Source organism: Jaculus jaculus, chromosome 7 (assembly GCF_020740685.1).
Source record: "Jaculus jaculus isolate mJacJac1 chromosome 7, mJacJac1.mat.Y.cur, whole genome shotgun sequence".
In the NCBI taxonomy this organism is placed as follows: domain Eukaryota; kingdom Metazoa; phylum Chordata; class Mammalia; order Rodentia; family Dipodidae; genus Jaculus; species Jaculus jaculus.
In genome coordinates, this window is record NC_059108.1 from 2,465,588 (window position 1) to 2,489,001 (window position 23,414).

The following is a 23,414-nucleotide window of genomic DNA, read 5'->3' on the forward strand; positions in this document are numbered from 1 at the left end:
ATCAGAGGTTCATGCCTTTAATCTTAGTACTCAGGAGGCTGAGGTAGGAGGCTCACACTGAGTTTGAGGCCTGCTTGTGCTACAGAGCAAGTTCTGGGCAGTCTAGGTTAGAAGAGATCATGCTTCAAAAACAAACCAAAGCTAGGCGTGGTGGTACACACCTTTAATCCCAGCACTCAGGAGGCAGAGATAGGAGGATCACTGTGAGTTCAAGGCCACCCTGAGACTACATAGTGAATTCCAGGTCAGCATGGACTAGAGTATAACCCTACCTTGAAAAACAAACAGACAAAAATAAAAACCAGTAAATTTATTAACTCAAATTTTAAAAACCGGGGCTGGAGAGATGGCTTAGTGGTTAAGGCACTTGCCTGCAAAGCCAAAGGACCTTGGTTCAATTCCCCAGGACCCAGGTAAGCCAGATACACAAGGTAACGCATGCGTCTGGAGTTTGTTTGCAGTGGCTAGAGGCCCTGGCACTCCCATTTTCTCTCTCTCTCTTCTCTAAGTCTCTCTTTCTCCAACAAATAAATAAGTATCTTCACATCAATTCCTTCCTTATAAAACTAGAAGACAGTACATTCTTTTCTCTATTACTGGACCTTGACCAATACATCACTACTTCCCAATTTATAAAGGAAGTGGTCATGTACATCTCTACAACCCAGCCGGAAAAAGATAAGTATACTTTCTAGAGACAATAAGCCAAAGAGGCTCTAGACTTAGAAACAAAAGTAGATGTAGAGGAAAGAACTCATGTTAACAAAAATTAGGAACTATAAATGTTCCTATGTTTAATAATGAGAACTTCCATCCATTTTTATTGCTTAGTGTCATAAAGGTTGCCTTAGCATGTGCCTCCACATAGGACATGTGAAGAGTTAAGAACAAAAGACTTATAGAAATTGATATTTGGGTAACAGAGTAGTTTCAGTAGTTTAGAACCTGCTACAAAAAAAAAAAAAAAAAAAAAGTTGATAAAAGGAAAACAGGCAAGCAATACCTCTAGGAATGGCCCAAAGTTACATAACAGCACATAAATGTCATTTCGTGGCTCTGCAGTAAATGATACAGCAGACACAGCATAGTAAGCAATGGGAGAAAATGTCATTTGTTGCAAATTGTTAGTGATATATATTTAGAGCAAAAGGAAAAGAAAAGTGGTGTTGGCAATCACACACACACACACACTCACATACCTCTTTCCCACTATGTTAAATAATGTTTGAAGTTATGTGCCATTTGGGTAGCATAATGAAATTTAAGGATGGAGTGGGAACTCCATCATGCCCAGGTCTTCAGATTTTCCCAGCACATCCATGCTGTCTCTGATACCTACCTACCAGCTACTCAGTAGCCTTTGGTTATCAACTGTTGTGCTATCATGGTATGTGGGCTTATTTACTTACAAATAGCACCAAAGCACAAGAGTCATGCCATTACATTGTTCTGTGTCATTTGATAACCCAGGACTAAAACAACCATGACCGACTCTGAAGTATCTTTTCTCACTAAGGGAGCAGGAGTTCTTAGAGCAATGGCTACTTCTATGTATGGAGAATGAAATGTGAAAGACTAGCCAAAGAATCCCCTGGCTAAAAATAAGAGAATCTGGGGCTGGAGAGATGATGTAATGGTTAAGGCACTTGTCTGCAAAGCCTAAGGACCCAGGTTTGATTCCCTAGCATCCATAAGTGAGATGTACATTCTCTCTCTCTCAAGTAAATAAATATAAAAAGAAAAAAATGTGTTTAAAAAAGAGAATTTTCATACTGAAAGAATACAGGAAAGTTATTCACACATATTTACTCCAATGCTCAAATTATAAAGATATAAATTTATAATGGCCTAATTTAATAAATTTGGATTTTTCTAGGGTATTAGTCATTATTCTAAAGATTTTTTTTTTTTGGTTCATTTTTTATTTATTTATTTGAGAGCGACAGACATAGAAAGACACATAGAGGGAAAGAGAGAGAATGGGAGCACCAGGGCTTCCAGCCACTGCAAACGAACTCCAGACACATGCGCCCCCTTGTGCATCTGGCTAACGTGGGACTTGGGGAACCGAGCCTCGAACCGGGGTCCTTAGGCTTCACAGGCAAGCGCTTAACCTCTAAGCCATCTCTCCAGCCCTATTCTAAAGATTTTTAAAGGGAAAGACTTCATGTTTCTTTTTCTTGACCTAAAAAAAAAATAATTCAGATAAAAAAATAAACAAATACTTGATGAGTTGTTTGTTTGTTTTCAAGGCAGGGTATAACTCTAACCCAGGGTGACCTGGAACTCACTCTATAGTCTCAGACTGGCCTTGAACCCACAGTGGCTCTACTTTTGCCTCCTGAGTGCAGGATGTTTTTTTGCCTGGCAAGTTTTCTTTTTTCTTTTTTTTTTTTTAATGGGAGAATTCCAACTAATAAAAGCAAAAAGAACCTCTAAAAAAGCAATGTGCCTTGGGCCAGGTGTGGTGGCACACACATTTAATACCAGCACTAGGGAGTCCAAGGTAGGAGAATTACTATGAGTTCAGGGCCAGCCTGAGACTCCACAGTGCATTCCAGGTCAGCCTGGGCTACAGCAAGACCCTACCTCGAAAAACAAAACAAACAACAACAAAAACTCACAATGTGTCTAGGCAAGGATGATCAATATTGTTGAAATCTTAAGTGACAGGGATCACTAAAATAGACCAATTCTGGCTGACAAATGACCAATCTCAGACTTTCTAAACGTGGGACAGATGAAATAAGATGTACCTACCTATCACTATTTATGAAATACTTTTGTCAAAGAATTAAATCTGAATCTAAACCGGGTATGGTAGCACACACCGTTAGTCCCAGCACTTGGGAGGCAGAGATAGGAGGATAGCCCTGAGTTCAAGGCCACGCTGAGACTACACAGTGAATTTCAGGTCAGCCTAGATTAGAATGAGACCCTACCTTGAAAAAAAATCTGAGTCTAACAAAGGCAAATTATAGGGGAAAAAGGATAAAGGAGTACATTAATATGGCCAGACATAGTGCACATATGTAATTCTAGCTAGAGACAGGAGGTTGGCTGTCTGCATGTTCAAGACCACCTTAGGATACAAAGAAAGTTACAAGCCAGAAAAGCTACCCAAAGACCCTCTCTAAAAACAAATAGAGGGCTTGAGAAATGTCCTAGCAGTTAAGGTGCTTTCCCTGCAAAGCCTAAGGACCCATGTGCAATCTCTCTCCAGATCCCATGTAAGCCAGATGCACAAAAGGTGAGGTTAAGTGCAAGGTCGCACATGCCCACTAGGTGGTGCAAGCAGCTGGTGTTCAATTGCAGTGGCTGAGGCCCTGGCATGCCAATTTTCTTTCTCTAAAAAATAAAAAGAAAAAAAGAAAAAAAAAAAAAAAACTAGCCAAACCCAAAACACCAACACAATGAGAAGGCAATCTGACAAATCCAGAGTAAGAGATATTCTACTCTAGAAAAGATACTGGAAAACTATAGCTGTGTTCTGATTCATAAATTTGTGAGCTAGGACTGGCTTTTGTACTGTTAAAAGTGTTGTTACAAGCCAAGCATGGTGGTGAATGCCTTTAATCCCAGCACTTGGGAGGCAGAGGCAGGAGGATCACCATGAGTTCAAGGCCACCCTGAAACTACATAGTGAATTCCATGTCAGCCTGGGGCTACAGTGAGACCCTACCTCAAAAAAAATTAAAAAACCAAAAAACAACAAGAACAAACAAACAAACAAAAAACTTGAAACAACCAAGGAAATATGAAAAGATTAAGTATCAGATGATGGTAACAAACATTGTTAGGTGTGATAGTGAGACACTTAATAAAATCTTACCTGTTGGCATGGCACATAGCAATATTTAGGACAGAAATGTCAAACAGTTCAGCAACAAAACAGAATGAGAGGGAGTGTTACAGATAAAACAAGTCAAGTGCAGATTACAGGAAGATTTCTTATACTAGTCTCTCCACTCTGAGTATGTCTGAAAATAGCCAGAATGGATTACAAGGCAGCACAGCATATTTAGAAACAAGGAACTAGATAACAAAATAACTAGTAAGTTGAAAATACCTGCCTCTAGGAGGTACTTGAGAAGAATCAGTGTACCACTGTAAGCCGTGTTATTTCTAAAACAAGTGTATATGAGGAAATCTAAAATAACACATTAAAGAGGAAAGAAATGATGTGCAAGGACAGGAACAGTTCCACTCTATCACACCAAATGAAACCCCAAGCTCTCAGTATTTTGTCCTCAGGAATTGTCATAATCCTGTAAAATCTATCTTTTGTCCATTTTATATACGACAAGCAAATTAATGTTCATAAACTGCTAATTTTGAAACCATTTGAATCATGGGCTGTCTAAACTAAATTTTAACCAAAACTGGTTAAAAAAAAAAAATGAAGCAAATTTCAGCTATCTAGTTCTAATTGATTTTTACATATGTTTAAAAAAAAACATGTTGGACATATTTATTTTTCATTAAAAAGTATAAAGCAGATCAGGAGCCATGTCACCTTTGATTCACTGCCTAGGCTCATTTTTTGGCACTCAAATTGTCTTAGTCATCAAATCCTTTGTGTTCAGCTTTCTTATTGACAACCATATCTCTGGCTCTACATTTATACTCAGACCTAAGTTTAAACCTGCATTTCAGATAGAAGCCCCTGCCTGTAACTGTCAATTGCAATCTTGCTGCCACAGCAAATAAAGCAAATAATAACAAAAACCAAAATAAGAACAATCTCTCCCCTTCCTACCTCTTCTTTGGATACCAGCTAAAATCCAGTCATGGTAGAGCACGCTTTTAATCCCAGCACTCCTGTGGCAGAGGCAGGAGAATCGCTTTGAGTACAAGGCTACCCTGAGACGACATAGTGAATACCAGCTCAGCCTGAACTAGAGTTAAGACCCTACATCAAAAAGACAAGACATGCTGGGTGTGGTGGCGCACGCCTTTAATCCCAGTACTCGGGAGGCAGAGGTAGGAGGATCGCCGTGAGTTCGAGGCCACCCTGAGACTCCATAGTGAATTCCAGGTCAGCCTGGGCTAGAGTGAAACTCTACGTCAAAAAAAAAAAAAAAAAAAAGACAAGAAATAAACAAAAAAAAGAATAATGCCTGAAATTACAGTGCTACATTGACTAATTCATGCATCAGTTAAGAAAGAATAAGACACATATTTAAAGAAAAAGATATAAATCTATCTACACTTCTAGAAGCATTAAAGATACATATTTCAACATTATCATTTCTGGAATTAAATACCAAATTAATGAGATGAACATAATAGATATATCACAAAAGCACACAGGGCCAAAACAGAATTCATATGTAACTTAGAATTGTTTTAGGGAAGAGTTGAGAAAAGGAACCATGCCAAAGGCATTTTATAAAGGGAGAAGTAAACAATGAGCAGGAACCAAAGAAAAATCAGAATCCTTTAGAGAATAGTAAAGAAGAAAGCAACTTCTAAGAAGGGTGGTTCACAGATCAAATATAACACAGAGGTCTTCTTGTTTCAATGTGATAGAATTAAACAGTTCTCTCTCTTTACTGTGCAAATATGAGGAAATAGAAAATACATCTTCAATGTAACAAAAGACAGTTAAATTCCAACTCCAGAAATATAAGGAGAGAACAGAAAATGGACTGGTCAAGATAGGTAAGAAACCTAGGAATAGAACCTGCTATTTCTTCTCTCAAGCAGAAAATACAGGAAGCAGAGTCCTACAAAACACACACAATTTGCAACTCTGGGATCCACGTGTGTTGACATGGTGGCAAGAGCATGATGGATTTCCACAGGAGGGTGGAAGAGACACTGACAGCTAAAGGAAGCATGAACATGACAATCTTTCTTTTTGGAACTAAGAAAAAGTAAACAAGGTGGGCATGGTGGTGCATACCTTTGATCCCAGCACTAGGGAGGCAGAGGTAGGAGGATCACTATGAGTTTGAGGCCAGCCTGAGACTACATAGTGAATTGCAGGTCAGCCTGGGCCAGAGTGAAACCTTACTTCAAAAAACCAAAGAAAAGAAAGTGTAAACCACCTCTCAACACAAGCCTGTGTGACATGACCAGTGTGAGCACAGATGCTTCCTACTTGCTCAGAGTATTTTTTTCTTCTATACAATACTATGCTTTCATCAATAGTGAGTCTGGGAGAAAAAAAAAACTCATTTAAAGATGAACAATAATAATTATAAAAGGAACAAGTATCAAATTAATACAATAGTAATATAAAAAGCAGAACATGAATCTTTGGGCTGCAGATATAACTCATCAGTAGAGTTAACATTCAACACAGACAAAAGGAAAAGAAACAAGTCAACAGCTAACAGGGTTGGACACCATAGCTAGGTTGGCATAGAGCTCTAGCAAGCATGAAACCCTGGATTTGAGTCCCAGAACCATATAAACTGGGCATGGTGGTACATGCCTGCAATTCTAGCATTCAGGAGGTGAAGATAGGAGGATCCAAAGTTCAAGGTCATTATTGACTACATAGCAAGTTTGGGGCCAGCATACATGAAACCCTGTCAGAGAAAGTGGGGAAGGAGAAGGAGTAAACAGAAACAAGTAAGAGAAAGAGAGGATCCCTGTCCCCAAGGCTTTAAAGGCACAACAATCCTGAAAGTAAGTTGTAAATGCATCAGGGAAGGTTGTCATCCTGAAATCGGATGGGGACACTGCCCTCTAAAAGTTGAAAAATGAAGGTAGCTTGTTGGGCCTTGAGAGGCCCGGACGTGAGGCCTAGTGGAACTTCCTGAGCCTAGCTAAAGTTTTGCGACCTGTCTCTGGCCAGCTATGACTCAGCAGGGCACCTAATGGCCTCAGGCCTGCTACTTCCACGCAGGAAGTTGGAGTTCTCTCACATGCTTAGAACCAATCATCTCAAAAGTCGCAGTATGCTATTGGCCCTTACACCTCACCCCATCCTAAAATCCCCACCCTCGTTCTCAAAGCTATATAAGCACCTGTCTGTTACAATAAAGTGAGTTCCTGCTTCGACAAGACTCCCAGCTCGGTGGTTTGTTCCTGGCCGTAGACAACCACCCTCTTCCTCAACCCCTTGGACGGAACCAGCGGGCCTGGTCCTTCCTCAGCACTACCTGCCGGGGGTGCCCGGAAATAGCTTCCATATAGAAGAATACTACATAGGAATGTCACAATAAGCCAAGGCATTCACATCATCTATCACTCTACAAGACTACACTGTGCAAGACAGTCTTGGAAACCGTGAGATGGTTGCAAGCTCTCACTAAACAGCTGTCACCTGGCTTTCTCACTCCGAGCTATTTTCACTTATTCACCTGCAGAGTGCCTCCAAAACACTTCTTCCTCCATCACCCATGGCTCCTCTTCTTGTTCCAGTTTAAAGATCACATCTGGTTTGGTGACTTGACAGCCTATGACAGGAAACATGCAGGAATTTGGATGTTAATGCTGAAGGAAGTCATGCAGATCTGGGGCTGAGTCCTGGGGGCTAGGGTTTATGAAGGATGAGGATAAAGCAACTTCCACAATGATGCAAAGGAACGAGTCTCTACTCTGGAAGGGCACACATACTCCTGAAGAAAGGGAAGGCCATACTCATCTAGCAAACTAGAGTCTCCCCACAGTGCAGGAAAGGAAAGGAATTCTGTGTTAACTGAAAAGTAGCCCTTACCCACTGTGACTAAGTTGCTGTAGTTCTCCAGCATCACATCTCGGTACAAGTTCCTCTGAGCAAGTTTCATTTGGTGCCATTCCTCCTGGGTTAGATCCACAGCCACGTCCTTGAATGTCACTGTTTTCTGTAAAACACAATTCCAGTTAATTAATTAATTTGAAGCAATCAAAATTAGCAGTTATGATCAAAACAAGTAACAACTCATTTAGCTATATTCAGACTTCAGAGTTCATTAAAAATTGTTCATGAGCCCGGTGTAGTGGTGAACACCTTTAATCCCAGACTGCATAGTGAATTCCAGGTCAGCCTGGGCTAGAGTGAGACTATCTTAAAACAACAACAACAACAACAACAACAAAAAACTTTGGAAACAGTTGTAAGGACACATAGCAAATATTTGTTCAAAGCAATCAACTAAAACTTTGTAAAATGAGCTGGGCGTGGTGGAGCACACCTTTAATCCCAGCACTTGGGAGGCAGAGGTAGGAGGACTGCCATGAGTTCATGGCCACCCTGAGACTACATATTGAATTCCAGGTCGGCTTGAGCTAGAGTGAGACCCTACCTCAGGGAAAAAAGAAACAAACAAACAAACAAAGAAAACTTAGTAAACTAAATCGTGATAATCTGCCAGCAGGCTGATCAATACATCTGATGAATAAAGATCCAAAAACTCCCAACAAAATAGTAATACATCAAATGCAACAGCATTATATATATGTGTGTGTATGTGTGTGTGTGTGTGTGTGTGTGTGTATACACACACCATGGTCAAGTTGGCTTGACTCAGAGAGAATAAAGGGATGGTTCAATCAGTGAACATATTACAACAGAGTAAAGAATAAAACCACATGATCATCTCAATAGAGAAAGCACTTGGTTACTTTTAGTTATCTCTTCCTGGTAAAGATCCACAAATATCAGTTATAGTAGAGGCATATCTCAACACAATAAAGGCTATCTATATATGCCAAACACAAAAGTCTACATCACATTGAATGAGGAGGGGGGGACTGAAATTATTTCTTTTAAGATCAGGAATAAAACAAAGATGATACCATAATAAGGCATGAGAAAGAAAGGATATACAAATAGAAGAAGGTCAAGTTACTTCCATTTGTAGACAACAATATTTTATATGTAGACAAACCATTAAAAGTGACAAATTCAGGGCTGGAGAGATGGCTTAGCGGTTAAGCCTTGCCTGTGAAGCCTAAGGACCCCCTTCAAGGCTCAATTCCCCAGGACCCGAGTTAGTCAGATGCACAAGAGGGTGCATGTGTCTGGAGATCGTTTTCAGCGGCTGGAGGCCCTGGCACGCCCATTCTCTCTCTCTCTATCTGCCTCTTTATCTGTCACTTTCAAATAAATAAGTAAAAATAAACAACAAAAAAAAGTGTTAGCCTTTGCTACAATGGCTACATTAAAAAAAAAGTGACAAATTCAGGGACTTAAGAGATGGCCCAGTAGTTAAAGGCACTTTCTTACAAAACTTCATGGCTGGGTTCGAATAATTACCCAGTATCCATGTAAAGCCATATGCATAAAGTAGTTTAAGTGTCTGAAGTTCATTTGCAGTGGCAAGAGACCCTGGCATACCCATTCTCTTCTCTCTCCCTCTCAAATGAATAATCAAGTTTTTAAAAAGTGACAAATTTGGGGATGGAGAGATTTCTCAGTGGTTAGAGGCATTTGCTTGCAAAGCCACACAGCCTGGGTTTGATTACCCAATATCCACGTAAAACCAGATACACAAAGTGGCACATGGACTTGAGTTCATTTGTAGTGGCTATAGGCCCTGGGCACACCCATATTCAATTTCTCTCCTGCTCTCTCTCTGTCTGCCTCTTTCTGTCTCTCTCAAATAAATAAATAAATATATTTTTTAAAGTGACAAGTTTAGTAAGCTTATAAGATATAAAATTAGTGTACAATTAGTAATTTTTAAAAAAATATTTATTTATTTATTTGACAGAGAAAGAGGGAGAAAGAGAGAGAAAATGAATGGGTGTGTCAGGGCCTCCAGCTGCTGCAAATGAACTCTAGATGCATGCGCCCCCTTGTGCGACTGGCTACTGTGGGTCCTGGGGAATCAAACCTTGGTCCTTTGGCATTGCAGGCAAACACCTTAACCGCTAAGCCATCCCTCCAGCCCCGATTAGTAATTTTTGAGATAACAATAAAGTTAATGAGAAAGACATCAAGAAAGTAAACACATTCACAAGAGCTATAAAAAAATCTAGGGGGCTATCCTGGTGTAGTGGCACACACCTTTAACTCCAGTACTTGGGAGGCAGAGGTGAGAGGATCACCATGAGCTCAAGGCCATCCTGAGACTACATAGTGAATTCCAGATCAGCATGAGCTACAGTGAGACCCTACACCAAAAAAAAAAAAAAAAAAAAAAAAAAAATTTAGGGGGCTGGAGAGATGGCTTAGTGGTTAAGTGGTTAAGGCATTTCTCTGCAAAGCCAAAGGACCCAGGATCAATTCCCTAGGACCCACATAAACTAGATGCACAAGAATTAAAGAATTAATGTTGTTCTAAAACATTTTGGTGCTGGGGCCTGAACCCCAGGGCTCGGTATATGCAAAGCACATGCTCTACTACTGAACTATATGCCCAGCCCCTGAACTGAAAACCATGACACTGAAGATTTCCCCATATGTAGATCACAACTTCTCTGAAAATTTATTTTTTCATTTTTGCTGGATAAAGAAAATGTCTATGTGAATTAATAACTCAAACTTAATTTGAAAAGATTTTTTGATCTGGGTGTGGTGGCGTACCTTCAATCTCAGCTCTCAGAAGGCTGAGGTAGGAGAATTGACATGAGTTGAAAGCCAGCCTATGCTATAGAGTGAGTTCTAGGTCTTCCTGGACAAGAGTGAGACCCTGCCTCAAAAAAATTCTGACATATAGTCTATTCCCATACAAATATAAACTGCCACAGAATATATTTACATCCAGATTCTGGAATGAGTTTGAAACTGGTCATTAGTTTTAATTAAAAATATAGGGATGGAGAGATGGCTTAGTGCTTAGGTACTTGCCTGCAAAGCCTAAGGACCCATGTTCAACTCTCCACATCCCATGTAAGCCAGCAGCATAAAGGCAAGGCAAGTGGCCAGGCATGGTGGTACAGGCCCTTAATTCTAGCACTTGGGAGGCAGAGGTAGGAGGACTGCCGTGAGTTCAAGGCTACCCTGAGACTACATAGTGAATTCCAAGTCAGCCTGAGCTAGTGTGAAACCCTACCTCAGAAAACCAAAAAGAAAAAGAAAATAAAGTGAGGTTAAGTGCAAGGTCACACATGTCCAGTAGGTAGCAAAAACATCAGGAGTTCGATTTCAGTGGCTGAGGCCCTAATGTGCCAATTTTCTCTCCCCTGCCCATTGCTCTTGATAAAATAAAAAAAAATAAAATAAAATAAAAATATAGGGGGCTGGAGAGATGGCTCAGTGAAGTGTGCTTTTTTAGCTAACATGAGGGCGTGAGCCTGCCTGAGTTTGAATCTCCAGAATGCATATAAATAAAGCAACTGGTTGTAGCCATGTAAATCTGTAATACCAGTCTTATAGGGGCATAGCAACCAGAGAGGGAATCACTGGGACTGAAAAATGGCAAGCTCTGGAGTCAGTAAGACTCCATCACAAGGAAAAAACAGGCAGCTATGTGATAGCGGGAAGGGAAGGAAGAAGGTATCTGATGTACTTCTCCAGCTACTGCAGCATTAGCAGTACACGCATACCACAAATAAAGAAAACATACCTTAACAAGTACCTGCCAGGGATGGAAAGATGGCCCTGTGGATAAAGCACTTGGCACACAAGCACAAGGACCTGAGTGTGACTGTAATCATAGTGTACTGAAGATGGGCCAGCCAGCCTGGCAAACACAGCAGTAAGCAACAGAGATTCTGCCTCAAGCAAAGTGGAAGACAAGGACCAACATAGGAAGCTGTCTATGTGAATTAATAACTCAAACTTAATTTGAAAAGATTTTTTGATCTGGGTGTGGTGGCGTACCTTCAATCTCAGCTCTCAGAAGGCTGAGGTAGGAGAATTGACATGAGTTCAAAGCCAGCCTATGCTATAGAGTGAGTTCTAGGTCTTCCTGGACACACGCATGCACACAACACACACAAACACAAACACACACAATAAGTGCTAACCTGAAATACATTTTTGTGCCATCATTTTGAGGTATGTTGGCTATTTGCATTTTCTTCAATTGCTTCTTCATATTCTTCATCCAACTGATTCTTAAGTATTATTAGTGTATTTCTGGATATATATTACAAAAACTATTCCTAGTTTTGCTCCCTACCCCCAGTTTTGCTTTTAGAAGCATTTAAGGTAGTTTCACTGAAGAAGTAAGTTTATAAACTCAAATCAATAAATCTTCCTTCTCTCTGGATTACAAAATAAACTAAAAGGAGGTGAATGAATATGAGTAATACATCCAAAGACCATTTCATATGGAAGAGATTATATATAGCAAACAATGCATGTCAGTGTCTGTTACTTATGGAGCGCTTACTATGTGCATTTGACCCTCTGACATTCTTATAAGCTAAGTTCCATTATCATCTCCCTTAAGATAATGTAACTAAGGCACAAAGAGATTAAGACACTTGCTCACACGTATTTTGTAAGTCACTAAGCCAATATTTGAATGCAAGTCTGCAAACTACTATACCAACAGCAGAAAAATCCTGATGAGCTTTGTGGTCATGCAATCACAGAAAAGTATGTTTGCTTCATGATGAGCAAGGTAAAGGCTGAATAAAGAGGCAATAAATATGAAAATGTTCAAAGTAAAGGAAAGGGCCACTTCAAAAATAGAAACAAAGAGAATCAAGAGCAGAGACTAAAATAACATTATGAAAGGAAAATATAGTATCTCCTAAGACATTAAAAAAGGTGTAAAAAGCTATGGATATCAGAATGTAAGATGCCATAAAATATAAATTAGTTCAGTTTGGCCCCAAATCTCAAACTAAAGAAAATATTAAGTTGGATCATTCCAAATCATGCTTCCTTCGCTCTCCTAAATAGTTTGTTTTTGGAGAAGACTAACTTTTAATAACTGAACTTAAAATTATAAAAACCATGGAATTATTTTAGAATTTCTTTTTTGACTTAGGTGTCAAAAGGTTTTTCTTGCCAGGCATGGTGGTTTATGCCTTTAATCCCAGCACTTGGGATGTGGAGGTAGGAGGATTAATGTGAGTTTGAGGCCACCCTGAGACTGCATAGTGAATTTCAGGTCAGCAAGGGCTGGAGCAAGACCCTACTTTGAAAAACAAAAACACCACCACCAAAAAACCCCACAAAAACAAAAAAAAAACCAAGAAAAAGAAAGAAAAGATTTTTCTTTCCTTTTAAAATATTCTCCTTATAAACTGTAAGTTCTAGAATGGACATTTTGTCTGCTTTCTTTGGCTCTTTAGATCATAATCAACATTGAAACAAGCTTAAAGAATTCTGTATATGCTTTTTTCATATTGGAGTTTTCCCTTGGCTCCCATTTTGCATCTGTAGTTTTCCTCACTTATTTTCATTAACTTGATTTTTCCAGCTTACTGGTAGGCTACAGTAGCCCACTACAAATGCACAACAAACAATGAAGGGGAAAAACAGTACTAACATGTACAGAAGACCTGGTCATGTTCTCTTCTTCCTCAGAAAGTTCACAGTCCTGCAAACACCAAGCTGAGGAAAGAGAAGCAAAGCAGATTTGCTTCAGAGTTCCAGAAAAAGAAATACAGAAATCTTCAGTTCCAATGCTTTAAGATCCCCTGTATATTAGGTATGCTAGCACATGCCTTTAATCCCAGCACTCAAGAGGCAGAGGTAGGAGGATCACTGTGAGTTCAAGGCTACCCTGAGACTACATAGTGAACTAGGCTAGTCTGGGCTAGAGTGAGATCCTGCCTCAAACAAACAAACTAACAAAAAATTAGGGGAAAAACCCTTAACCAAAGATTAGTTACAGGCACTGTAGAACAAAATGATAAATATAATTTTGAAATGATAGATATAACAGGACAAAATGCTGCCATGACTCTAATGTTATTTTACAGGAACTTCATTTACTTTTTTTTTTTTTTCAAGTAGGGTTGCACTCTAGCCCAGACTGACCTGGAATTCATTTACTTTTTTTAAAAATGCCAGGCGTGGTGGCACGCCTTTAATCCCAGCACTTGGGAGGGAGAAGCAGGATCACTGTGAGTTCGAGGCCACCTTGAGACTACATAGTGAATTCCAGGTCAGCCTGAGCTAGAGTGAGACCCTACCTTGGAAAACCAAAAATAAATAATAATAATAAATAAATAAATAAATAAAATTTTTAAAGATATATTTTCTCCTCTTTTTCTATTTATTTATTAGAGAGAAAGAGAATGGGTGCACCAGAGCCTCTGACTGCTGCAAACAAACTCCAGACTCATGTGCCACCTTGTGCATCTGGCTTATGTGGGTTTTGGGGAGTCAAACATGGGTCCTTATGCTTTGGAGGCAAGTGACTTAACCGCTAAGCCATCTCTTCAGCTTTACTTTTTTTTTTTTTTTGAGACAATGCTTCACTCTAACTTAGGCTGGCCTGGAACTTACTACATAAGCTCAAGCTTGTCTTAAACACATGACAAGCCTCCTGACTCAGCCTCCCAAGTGCTAGGACTACAGGTTTATACCACCATGTCAGACTATGAGTGAACAGTTCTTTTCTTTTGAGACTGGGTCTTATTTTGTTAGCCCAAGCTACACAGGAAGATGGGAGGAAGCCATGAGCACTCCCTAGAAAGTCTCAGAAGGGTAGTAGTTCTGCAGATAGGAGGTGGCAAAGACTGAAACAGAGAACTGAATGAAGAATGTTGTAAAATAGTGTTGAAACCACCTGCTATCTTCTTTCCCTCACATAGCATGGTGATATTTTCCTTATGCTAGCCCACCCCCCCCCCACCTGCCAAATTTATTTTTCTTCTCCCTTCTAGATGATATACTAAGTGAGACAGCTTCTGGATCATGTCTACCAGAGCCAGATAACGTGGAGCTGAAGCACTGTACAATGTTAAGTGAAAATTTTCATACAGAAAAATGAGGTGCCCCTCTTGCATCTTTCTTCCTTTTTTTTTTTTTTTTTAACCTCTTAAAAAGCAAGAGTTCTGGTTTAAGTAAATCTAGGGCTTATCACCATGGAACACGATTAGCCCAAAAGAAAATGCCTATAGAGCCTGACATTTAATTAACTTTCATTACTATCTTAGAAAAAGGGGCAGGGCTTGGAATTTAGCTCAATTGGTACAGTGCTTGACTAGCAAATACAAAGCCCTGGGCCTGATCCCCAGTACCACAGCAACCAGGTATGGCAATGTACAGCTATAATCCCAGCACTCAGGAGGTAGATACAAAGGATCAGAAGTTCAAGGTCATCTTTAGCTACACATTGAGCTTCAGGCCAGCCCAGAACATGAGACCCAGTCTTTAAAAAAAAAAAAAAAAGGCTAAAAATATCTTGGGATAGAAATGACATGAAAAGAGAAATCCTTATAGTAGTATAGGAAATATAAAAAAGTGAGAAATCAAAACTATTTGGCAAGAATGCCTTTGAGAAAATGGAGATGAATGTCCAGACAAAAATACTCAAAATAGTTGCCTCTGAGGAATAGGAACAAGGATGAGAAGGGATGGAAAAGGAAGCTTCTGTTTACATAACAACATTTTAGAAATATCATAAAATGTATTCTTCAAAATAAAGAAATTATAAGTAAGCAATGCTATTCTGTATATATAGTTATAGTTTCATGAAATTCCTTGGTAGGAATATCAAATTTCTAAGTCTTTTCACTTTTCCTGAATATATAGCCCCTGTCTCACCTCTCCTTTCCATCATCTGGGTCAAATGCTCCATTGTGGCACAGCTGTTGCTAATGTCTGGGTCAGATGTCCTTTAGATCTTGCCAACTCTGGGAAGAAATTGTCAAGAGTCTGCAGGTCCAGCAACTCCAAAGTCCAGTGTGTCCCAGGCTTCTCCAGCTTCTGGGCAGGTCTCAGGTCAGAAGGTCTTCTTCTATGATAGATACCTGTTCCTCAGACTTCTTTAGACTCACACAGCACATCTGTCTTATTAATGTGGAAGCATGACCTGTGGGTGTAGGACATAAGTCAAATTTACCTGATATCTTCTCAGTGGATCTTTGTGGTAACTAGCCTTCAAGATAACTCCCAACCACCAATGTCTTCTGGTCCTCACAATTTACAGACCTCACCCACAATGAATAGGGTTGACAACTGATAGAACACTGTACAAGTAATGCTGTGTGACTGCCAAAGTTAGTGGAGAAGACACTAAGGCTGCCATCTTGCACATTTTTGAAATTATGCATTTTAGTCAAAGATAGCCACTGTACCATGAAGACAGTCAACCAGTCTTAAGGTGGGAGCCCATCAGTCTCTAACACTAACTATCTTGGAAACATATCCTTCCACCCAGTGAAGCCTACTGAAGAATGTAGCCCTGCCTAAATACCCTCTACAACTTTATCAAAATACCCAAGCCAGAATAACCAGAAAAGTGAGCTAAAAAATGTTTACTATAACACAGAAAGTTTCCAGATAATTTGTTACACAGTAGTGGATAACTAATATAGTCCTGAGTTCTAAGATCTTGCTTATAATTCATATTCTCTGGGTCACTGACCAGAGATGTTAGTTGCAAAGACCAGCAGGGTCAGGGAAAACTCAGATTCAGCAACCCAGGCTAAACCAAGAATACAACAAAGACACCAAGAATCTGGAAACAAAGTGGCATTGACACATCTGCTACTCAAACATCTTTGAGTACAAACACAGATTTGATGCAGAGATATAGCACCGAGTCAACAAATACTGGATAAAAAGGAAGTTGCATTAAAAGTTCAGCTTGCTGGGTATAGGAGGATTGCTGTGAGTTCGAGGCCAGCCTGAGACAACATGGTGAATTCCAGATCACTCTGGGCTACAGCAAGAGCCTACCTTAAAAAAATAAAAACAAAAATCAAAATAGGGCTTAAAAAAATGGAGAAATGGCTTAGCAGTTAAGCACTTGCCTATGAAGCCTAAAGACAACCTGGGTTCGATTCTCCAGTACCCACATAAGGCCAGATGCATAGGGTGGCGCATGTATCTGGAGTTTGTTTGTAGTGGCTAGACGCCCTGGTGTGCTCATTCTCTCTGTCTCTGTCTCTCTTCTCTCTGCTTGCAAGTAAATAAATAGAATTTATTTTTGTCTAATTTTGCCATTGATAGTGGGTGTTCAAATATATGTATGTATGAAGACACTATAGAAAACAGTATAGGAATCAAAAACAGAGTACATATATAATCAAACAATAGTTAATGAAAGAGTTCTGTAAATGGACAGTGACTGATAACCATGTAAGTGTACTCCATGTCACTAAACTACAATGAAATGTAAGATGAGAAATTTTATGTTGTGTATGTGTCACAATTTAAAAACATCTACATACACACACATATAATCACACAAATCAAATATGCCTACTTTGGGTATTGATTTGTTTTTATTTATTTTCCACAGTTTGTTAAGACAGTATCTCACTGATGTGGCCTGTGCTGGCCTCAAACTCAAAATCCTCCAGTCTTAGTAGTTCAGGTGCTAGGATTATAGTCATGTGCTACCAGCCTCCATTGGAGAATTTTAAGGAAAATAATATATCACACAAGAATACCACAGAAAAGGATGAATAGTTTGTAATTCAAGTGTTTCAAAGTCTTATTTAAGCTTTAAGTACACAAGAACACAAATAGAAACCAAACCAGCAAGAAAACAGGACAAGGTATACCTAAGAATAAAAATTTTATCGGGCTGGAGAGATGGTTTAGCAGTGAAGACACTTGCCTGTGAAGCTAAGGATCCAGATTTGATTCTCCAAAACCCAGGTAAGCCAGACACACAAGGGTGACACATGTGCACAAGGTCATATGTGCACACAAGGTGCAGCATACATCTGGAATTTGATTGCAGTGGCTAGAGGCCATATGTGCCAATTCTCAATCTCTCTCATAAAGAAAAAAAAATTGTTTTAAAATTATCAGCCAGGCATGGTAGCACATGCCTTTAATTCCAGCACTCAGGAGGCAGAGGTAGGAGGATCACTGTGAGTTCAAGGACACCCTGAGATTGCATTGTGAATGCCAGGTCAGCCTGGGCTAGAGTGAGACCCTACCCCAGAAAACCAATATATATAAGCAATTTTTATAAATGCAACTGAATTAAACTCATCTACTAAAATAGCAGTTAAATAGAATAAAAGAGTAATAATCTCAGTGGCATGCTCCTTGCAAGAAACCTGAAATATAAAGACCTCAAGATCTAAACCACAAAGACATAAAGGGGTTGGAAAATAAAAATTCTTGACAAATACAATTTTATTTAAAAGCACAAAAGCAGTATTTGGACTAAAGAAGGCATTTATCAGAATTAAGAAGTGTTCTTCTTAATGCAATGGACTGGAAATTTGATCCCAATTACTCAATGACCTCTATTAAGATTATACATTCACAGTATTTTCCATCCAACAGTGCCTTGTCTTCCAACTGTGAGTGTAATGTGTAATGGATACTGGTCTGACTCACATGACTTTCTTTGGCTCACGTAATACTAGTATAGTTGGCAGCAGAGGCTGTAAGGGTGTTTGCATGAGCCCTCTTTGTGCTCCCCCATGAAAATGTCTTGGTAACCACTGCCCTTCTGAGGCCCAGAAAGGACAAATGGAGGGCAGATCTAAACTAATCCAGCCAGCCCCTCGAGCAAATGCAGCTTAGAGCAGCTGAATACAGTGAACCTGATAGCCAAGTTAGCTAGAGAATAGATAGTTTGCTGTTGCTTGCTACTGAGAGTAAGGGGAGGTTTGTCAGGTATTATTAAGCCAACTTAAGGGATGGGATGTAGTTCAGTAGTAGTGTTTGCCTCGACTGCACAAGGGAGTAGGTTCAATCCTAGCACCGCAAAAAGAAAAAAAAAAAAGGCCGGGCTGGCGGGGAGTGCACGCCTTTAATCCAGCTCTGGGGAGGCAGAGGTAAGAGGATCGCCATGAGTTCGAGGTCAGCCTGAGACTACATAGTCAATTCCAGGTCAACCTGGGCTAGAGTGAGACCCTATCTCAAAAAAAATATTTGGTATACAGTATCTATTTTTTTCCTTTCAAGGAAATCTGGAAATGTATGAACAGGGCTAAGTACTACGGGGGAGGGCAGCAAAGGAAAAACAAAAAACAAAACCGAGGTGTCAGTGAACAGAGGAAACAAATACAGAATTGTTTTTCTTCCAGTTACCAGTGGTGTCAAATGCTAGATGTCCCGACCCGCGGGACCTCGTTATTCGTGGGGGCGAGGAGGACCCCAACCTGAAATAAGATGGGCGAGAGAGAGGAAGGGACTCAAGCAAATGTACACTTGTCAAGAGTCCAATTTTATTGAGCCACAGCGGCCTTTTTAAGGGTTAGGGTTAGGGTCTTGGGTGAGGGGGGGGCTGGAGGAGGCAGGTGGTGGAAAGTTACAGAATCTTCTTGGCCTTTGGCCTAGGACAGTTTGCAGTTATTCCAAGAATTCCCGGTATAGTTCTCACGTCTCTGCAGTCACCAGGCAGGATGTTAATTAGTTAGGTGTGGCGGGGTGAGGGGATGCAATCAGTTAGGTATGGCAGGGTGGGGGGATGAGGAAAGGTCGGAAGTTGCTCAGGGCAGAAGTTATCTCAGGGCAGAGGTTATTTCAGGGCAAAGATCTGTTCAGGGCTCATCTCCTCGTCTCCAACATCTCCCCCTCTTCTGTATACAAGGACCAGGATAGGGAGGTTACCGCGACCCCTTAATGATGTCCCAAAGAAGGGCTTGTTTTGGTGGCCGATTATTTTTGTTTAAGAGTAAAAATGGATCCAGAGGAGCAACCTGACAGTAACCTGACATCAGAGAGGCGAGCGTTCCCCAGAGTAGGTTGAGCGCTGTTACTCATAGGTCATTGATTTTGATAAAGTCATTTGGATTGACCTTAGAACAAGGGGCACAAATGGTCTGAGCCTGTTAGAAGGGCAGTGCTGGACCCTTACCCGTCATTGGATCGGCCTCCTCTCGGCGAGGTCGTCCTGTCTTAGGCGGGTCGAGACTTAGCCACCCGTTCCGTCGCTGACTTACCAGACCACTCACTTTGTGGAAATGTAACGCATTTTGCTCTCAACAAGACCGTCAAAGCCCCATAAGGATCCTGGAGGAAATATGTTTGGTAGCCAATTAGTATGAGGGGTCGTGGAGACCTGAGTTATTATTTGGAGGGGCGGGACCAAAATTTCCACCCCAGGGTGGGTTTTTGCAGGGAGGTAAAGTCTAAGGGTCGAGATGGGGGGTTGTCTTGTTCTTTTGGCAGGTCAGCGGCAGATGTTTCTTCTGTGGCGAGTCGAGGTAGTGGACTTCCACCGGCTTGATTGCAGAATCTACCTGACGCTTAATGAAACTGGTTAGTCGTCTGAAGGCCCAGGGGCCAAAGGAGATAAGCAAAAGGAATCCAACAAAAGGGCCTAAAAGACTGGGAAGCAAAGTAGTTGTTAGCCAGGGAGATGTGGAAAACCAATTTTTATACCAAGATTCTTGTTGTTCTTGAGTCCTCTAGATTTCTTTTAACTTTATCAAGGCTATTTTGTATTAGCCCAGTCTTATCTAAGTAAAACAACATTCTTCTTTGAGGGCTACACAGAGTCCCCCTTCCTTTAAGAACACCATATTTAGCCCTCTCCGATTTTGAAGTACAACCTCAGAGAGTGAGGCCAAAGAATCTTTGAGATCTTGTATCCCCTCATGTATGACGTTAAGATCTCTGTCCACTAAGGCACTGAGTTGTGAAAAATGCTGTTGGGAGGTTACCCGCAAGGCAATACCTGTCCCGGCCCCTGCAGCACTAAGTCCCAGGAGCACAGTCAGGGTGAGGGCAGTTAAAGGCTCTCTTTTTGTCTAATGGCAATGCCTTGATCTATAGTAGTTGTAAAACTTTCAGAATCATGAATGAAAAATCGTGGCAAAACTATAACTACAACACAATAGTCCTTAGTCTGTAAAAAGTCCTTGTTGACAATAAAGGGAGTCAGCCCCGTGGAACAAGCAAGATAGGAGTTACTAGGGGCTTTAGTATATATAAAGGAGTCATTGATAATAGCAGTTTGGTTGCATACTGGTTCAAGAGTCAGAGGAGGGAGCATATCAGGGCCTAATAGACACAGTCCGAGGCCGGAAATGGATGTAAGAGTAATACCCCCTTTGGGGCAGAGTGCCAGAATAATCCCTCTGCACTGTTAGTAGACACAGGAGATGTAAGGATGGCAATTCCCTCATAAAAGGGAGGTCCTAGAACTTTTAATCTGTATGGCATTTCAATCAAGCTCTATAATTTTATTTGAGGAACTTTAAATAAACTTATTTTAAGTAAACTTTATCTATGACAACAGGAACGTATGGTATAGACAGTCTATTTCCCTTTTATTTCTCCCTCTCATGAGAAGACACTCTAACTGCTTTAGGGGGCTGGGTCGAAGACATCAGATCATTTACTACTTCCTGCTGAATGGGACACGAAGTGGAGACTTGTTGCAGTTAGAGAATCTCTCCTAGAGAGGGGAACTATTTTAATGTACCCCAGAGTGTAGGAAGATAATCTTGAAAGATAACTTTGGAAAGAAAGAATAAAAGTAAGGAGTTACTGAGAAGCGAACACACAGCAAACTGGTCTTTTTGTAGGTCGAGGGAATCCAGGTAGACAGGCTTGGATCATCTCAGGACCATCTGAGGATGAGCTGGCTGAGATTTTCTTTCAGAACTGTTCATTAAATGGCACAGTAGTATTTAACATGGCTTGTAAAACAGATGAGATGCTAGCAGAGTTATCAGAAACATATACATAACATTTAATCTTAATAATAAAGAGCTATTTTTTATCTTTGGTTATACATTTTTCTCTGAGTGTTTAAGACCTTGCAGATAGCCAAAAGTTAATTAAGGATTAAATTTGGAGGTCATTAATGGCTCTCCAAAGAGACTTTAGGGACACAAGAGTAGCCCCATAGCTTTCTGGTGTCTATTGCCTGTTAGGATGAGTCAGGGCCATGCTGGCCAAGTAGTTTTCCCTTCTTTGGGAAGTCAGGAGGACTGATTGCTTCTCAATTGTGACGCTCCTGTTTTACATTGTACACCACTTTTGTTTGGGTCTCCATATCCTCCCTGCTCAGGAAGACAGGTGACTTACCAGGGGGCCAGTGTAGAAGTGTCCCATCGTCTCCAGTGGCCTCGTGACATGGGAGCACAGGCCAAAATACTGACACTTTTTACTCCGATGATTTCAATTGGCTTTGGCTTCTACATAGGTGATTAACATACTTAGAAAGGAAGTTACACCAGCTTGGATGTACATACATATAGAGCACATTTAATTACTGAAATAGACTTAACTAAAGAATGGCACAGGGCTTCTAAAATCATTTTGTCCTATCTTTAAAATTTTTGTTGTACTGTGGTAGCATAAGTCATATATATATCTGAGGTATAGAAAGTAGGCACATCTCCCATTTTAAATATCCAACATTTATAAGTATAGGCAGAACCTGTTACCAGTCTTGAAAACAGTACCAGTTGATTTACAAACTTAACTTATTTAACCTAAAAAACAAGTAAGACAGTATAAGGTCTTAGCACCTGTGTGAAAACATCTTTGATTAGTTCAGATACCTGTGTGGGTACAAATTACCCAGAGAACATTGGAAACAGAACCATGGAGCTTGATTTTTTTTTTTTTTTTTTTTTTTTTTTTTTTTTTCAGATGAGGACCATTGTTTGAGCATGAGGCTGTGCCCTAAAGTAGGGAATATGTCTTAAGGGTTAATTTTGTTGTAAGCACTGGACTGAAGATGCCAAAATTGAGACAGTTACTTTACATATAACAGAGTAGAATCTGGTCTTTTCTGAGCCCAAACAGCTAGCTAAATATTAATATAACCCTTGATAAATATTTTTGAAAGAAAAAAACATTATTTGACAACCAATGATTTTGGCTTAAACTTGGTAACTATTGATTTCATGCACCACAGAAATTTTTTATTAACATAAAACAATTTTATGTTTTACCCATGACTTAAATTTGATAAAGCTCAAGCAAACTATCCCAACATACTTCAGCCTGAAAATTTTCTTTCTTTTTTTTTTTTTTTTTTTTTTTTTTTTTCACATCCACACATCTTCATCTACATACTTTAACATTCTGATCTAAGTACCACTCAAAAGACATTTTTAACAAGCACTCTATGTCCCAACATTGAAAAATTCCTTCCCAGTTTTTTTTTTCTTTTTGGGGCATTCGTGAACCCAAGATCCTCTTTCCTTGCAATACATACATTGATCCTTCTCAAGGGGCTTCCTAAAGCCCTCAGGTTTTTTTGTTGTTGTTGTTGTTGTTTGCCTGTTGCCCAGGTACCCTGGCTGTCTAAGTCTTCCTGATCCTGATGCTTTTTTTTTTTTTTTTTTTTTTTTTTTTTTTTTTTATCACTGTATCCAATATCCTATTTAAGTTCCTTTCTTGTCTCCTTTTCCCATTATTTTTTCTCTCTTCTGCTTCCTTTTTTTTTTTTTTTTTTTTTTTTTTTGGTCTTTCTTTTCTTTTTCTCTCTCTCTTATGCTAAACCTTTTCAGCTTCCTTAATTATG

The 23,414-nt window shown here is 40.0% G+C and overlaps 1 protein-coding gene across 7 annotated transcripts in view; it reads right to left on the bottom strand.

Moving 5' to 3' along the window:
• The window catches only part of Znf568 (zinc finger protein 568), a 73,168-nt gene that overhangs the window by 47,155 nt on the left and 2,599 nt on the right, over nucleotides 1-23,414 (bottom strand). For 6 of the 7 annotated variants that reach the window (XM_045153790.1, XM_045153789.1, XM_045153784.1 and 3 more), the window contains exons 2-5: nucleotides 15,557-15,824; nucleotides 13,329-13,393; nucleotides 7,673-7,799; nucleotides 7,317-7,412 (exon numbers count right to left, since the gene is read on the bottom strand). In XM_045153790.1, coding sequence (XP_045009725.1) covers nucleotides 7,317-7,412; nucleotides 7,673-7,799; nucleotides 13,329-13,393; nucleotides 15,557-15,590 — 322 coding nt within the window. In that variant the 5' untranslated portion in view covers nucleotides 15,591-15,824. The remainder of the gene's footprint in view (nucleotides 1-7,316; nucleotides 7,413-7,672; nucleotides 7,800-13,328; nucleotides 13,394-15,556; nucleotides 15,825-23,414) is intronic. The other variant, XM_045153788.1, reaches the window with a different exon arrangement.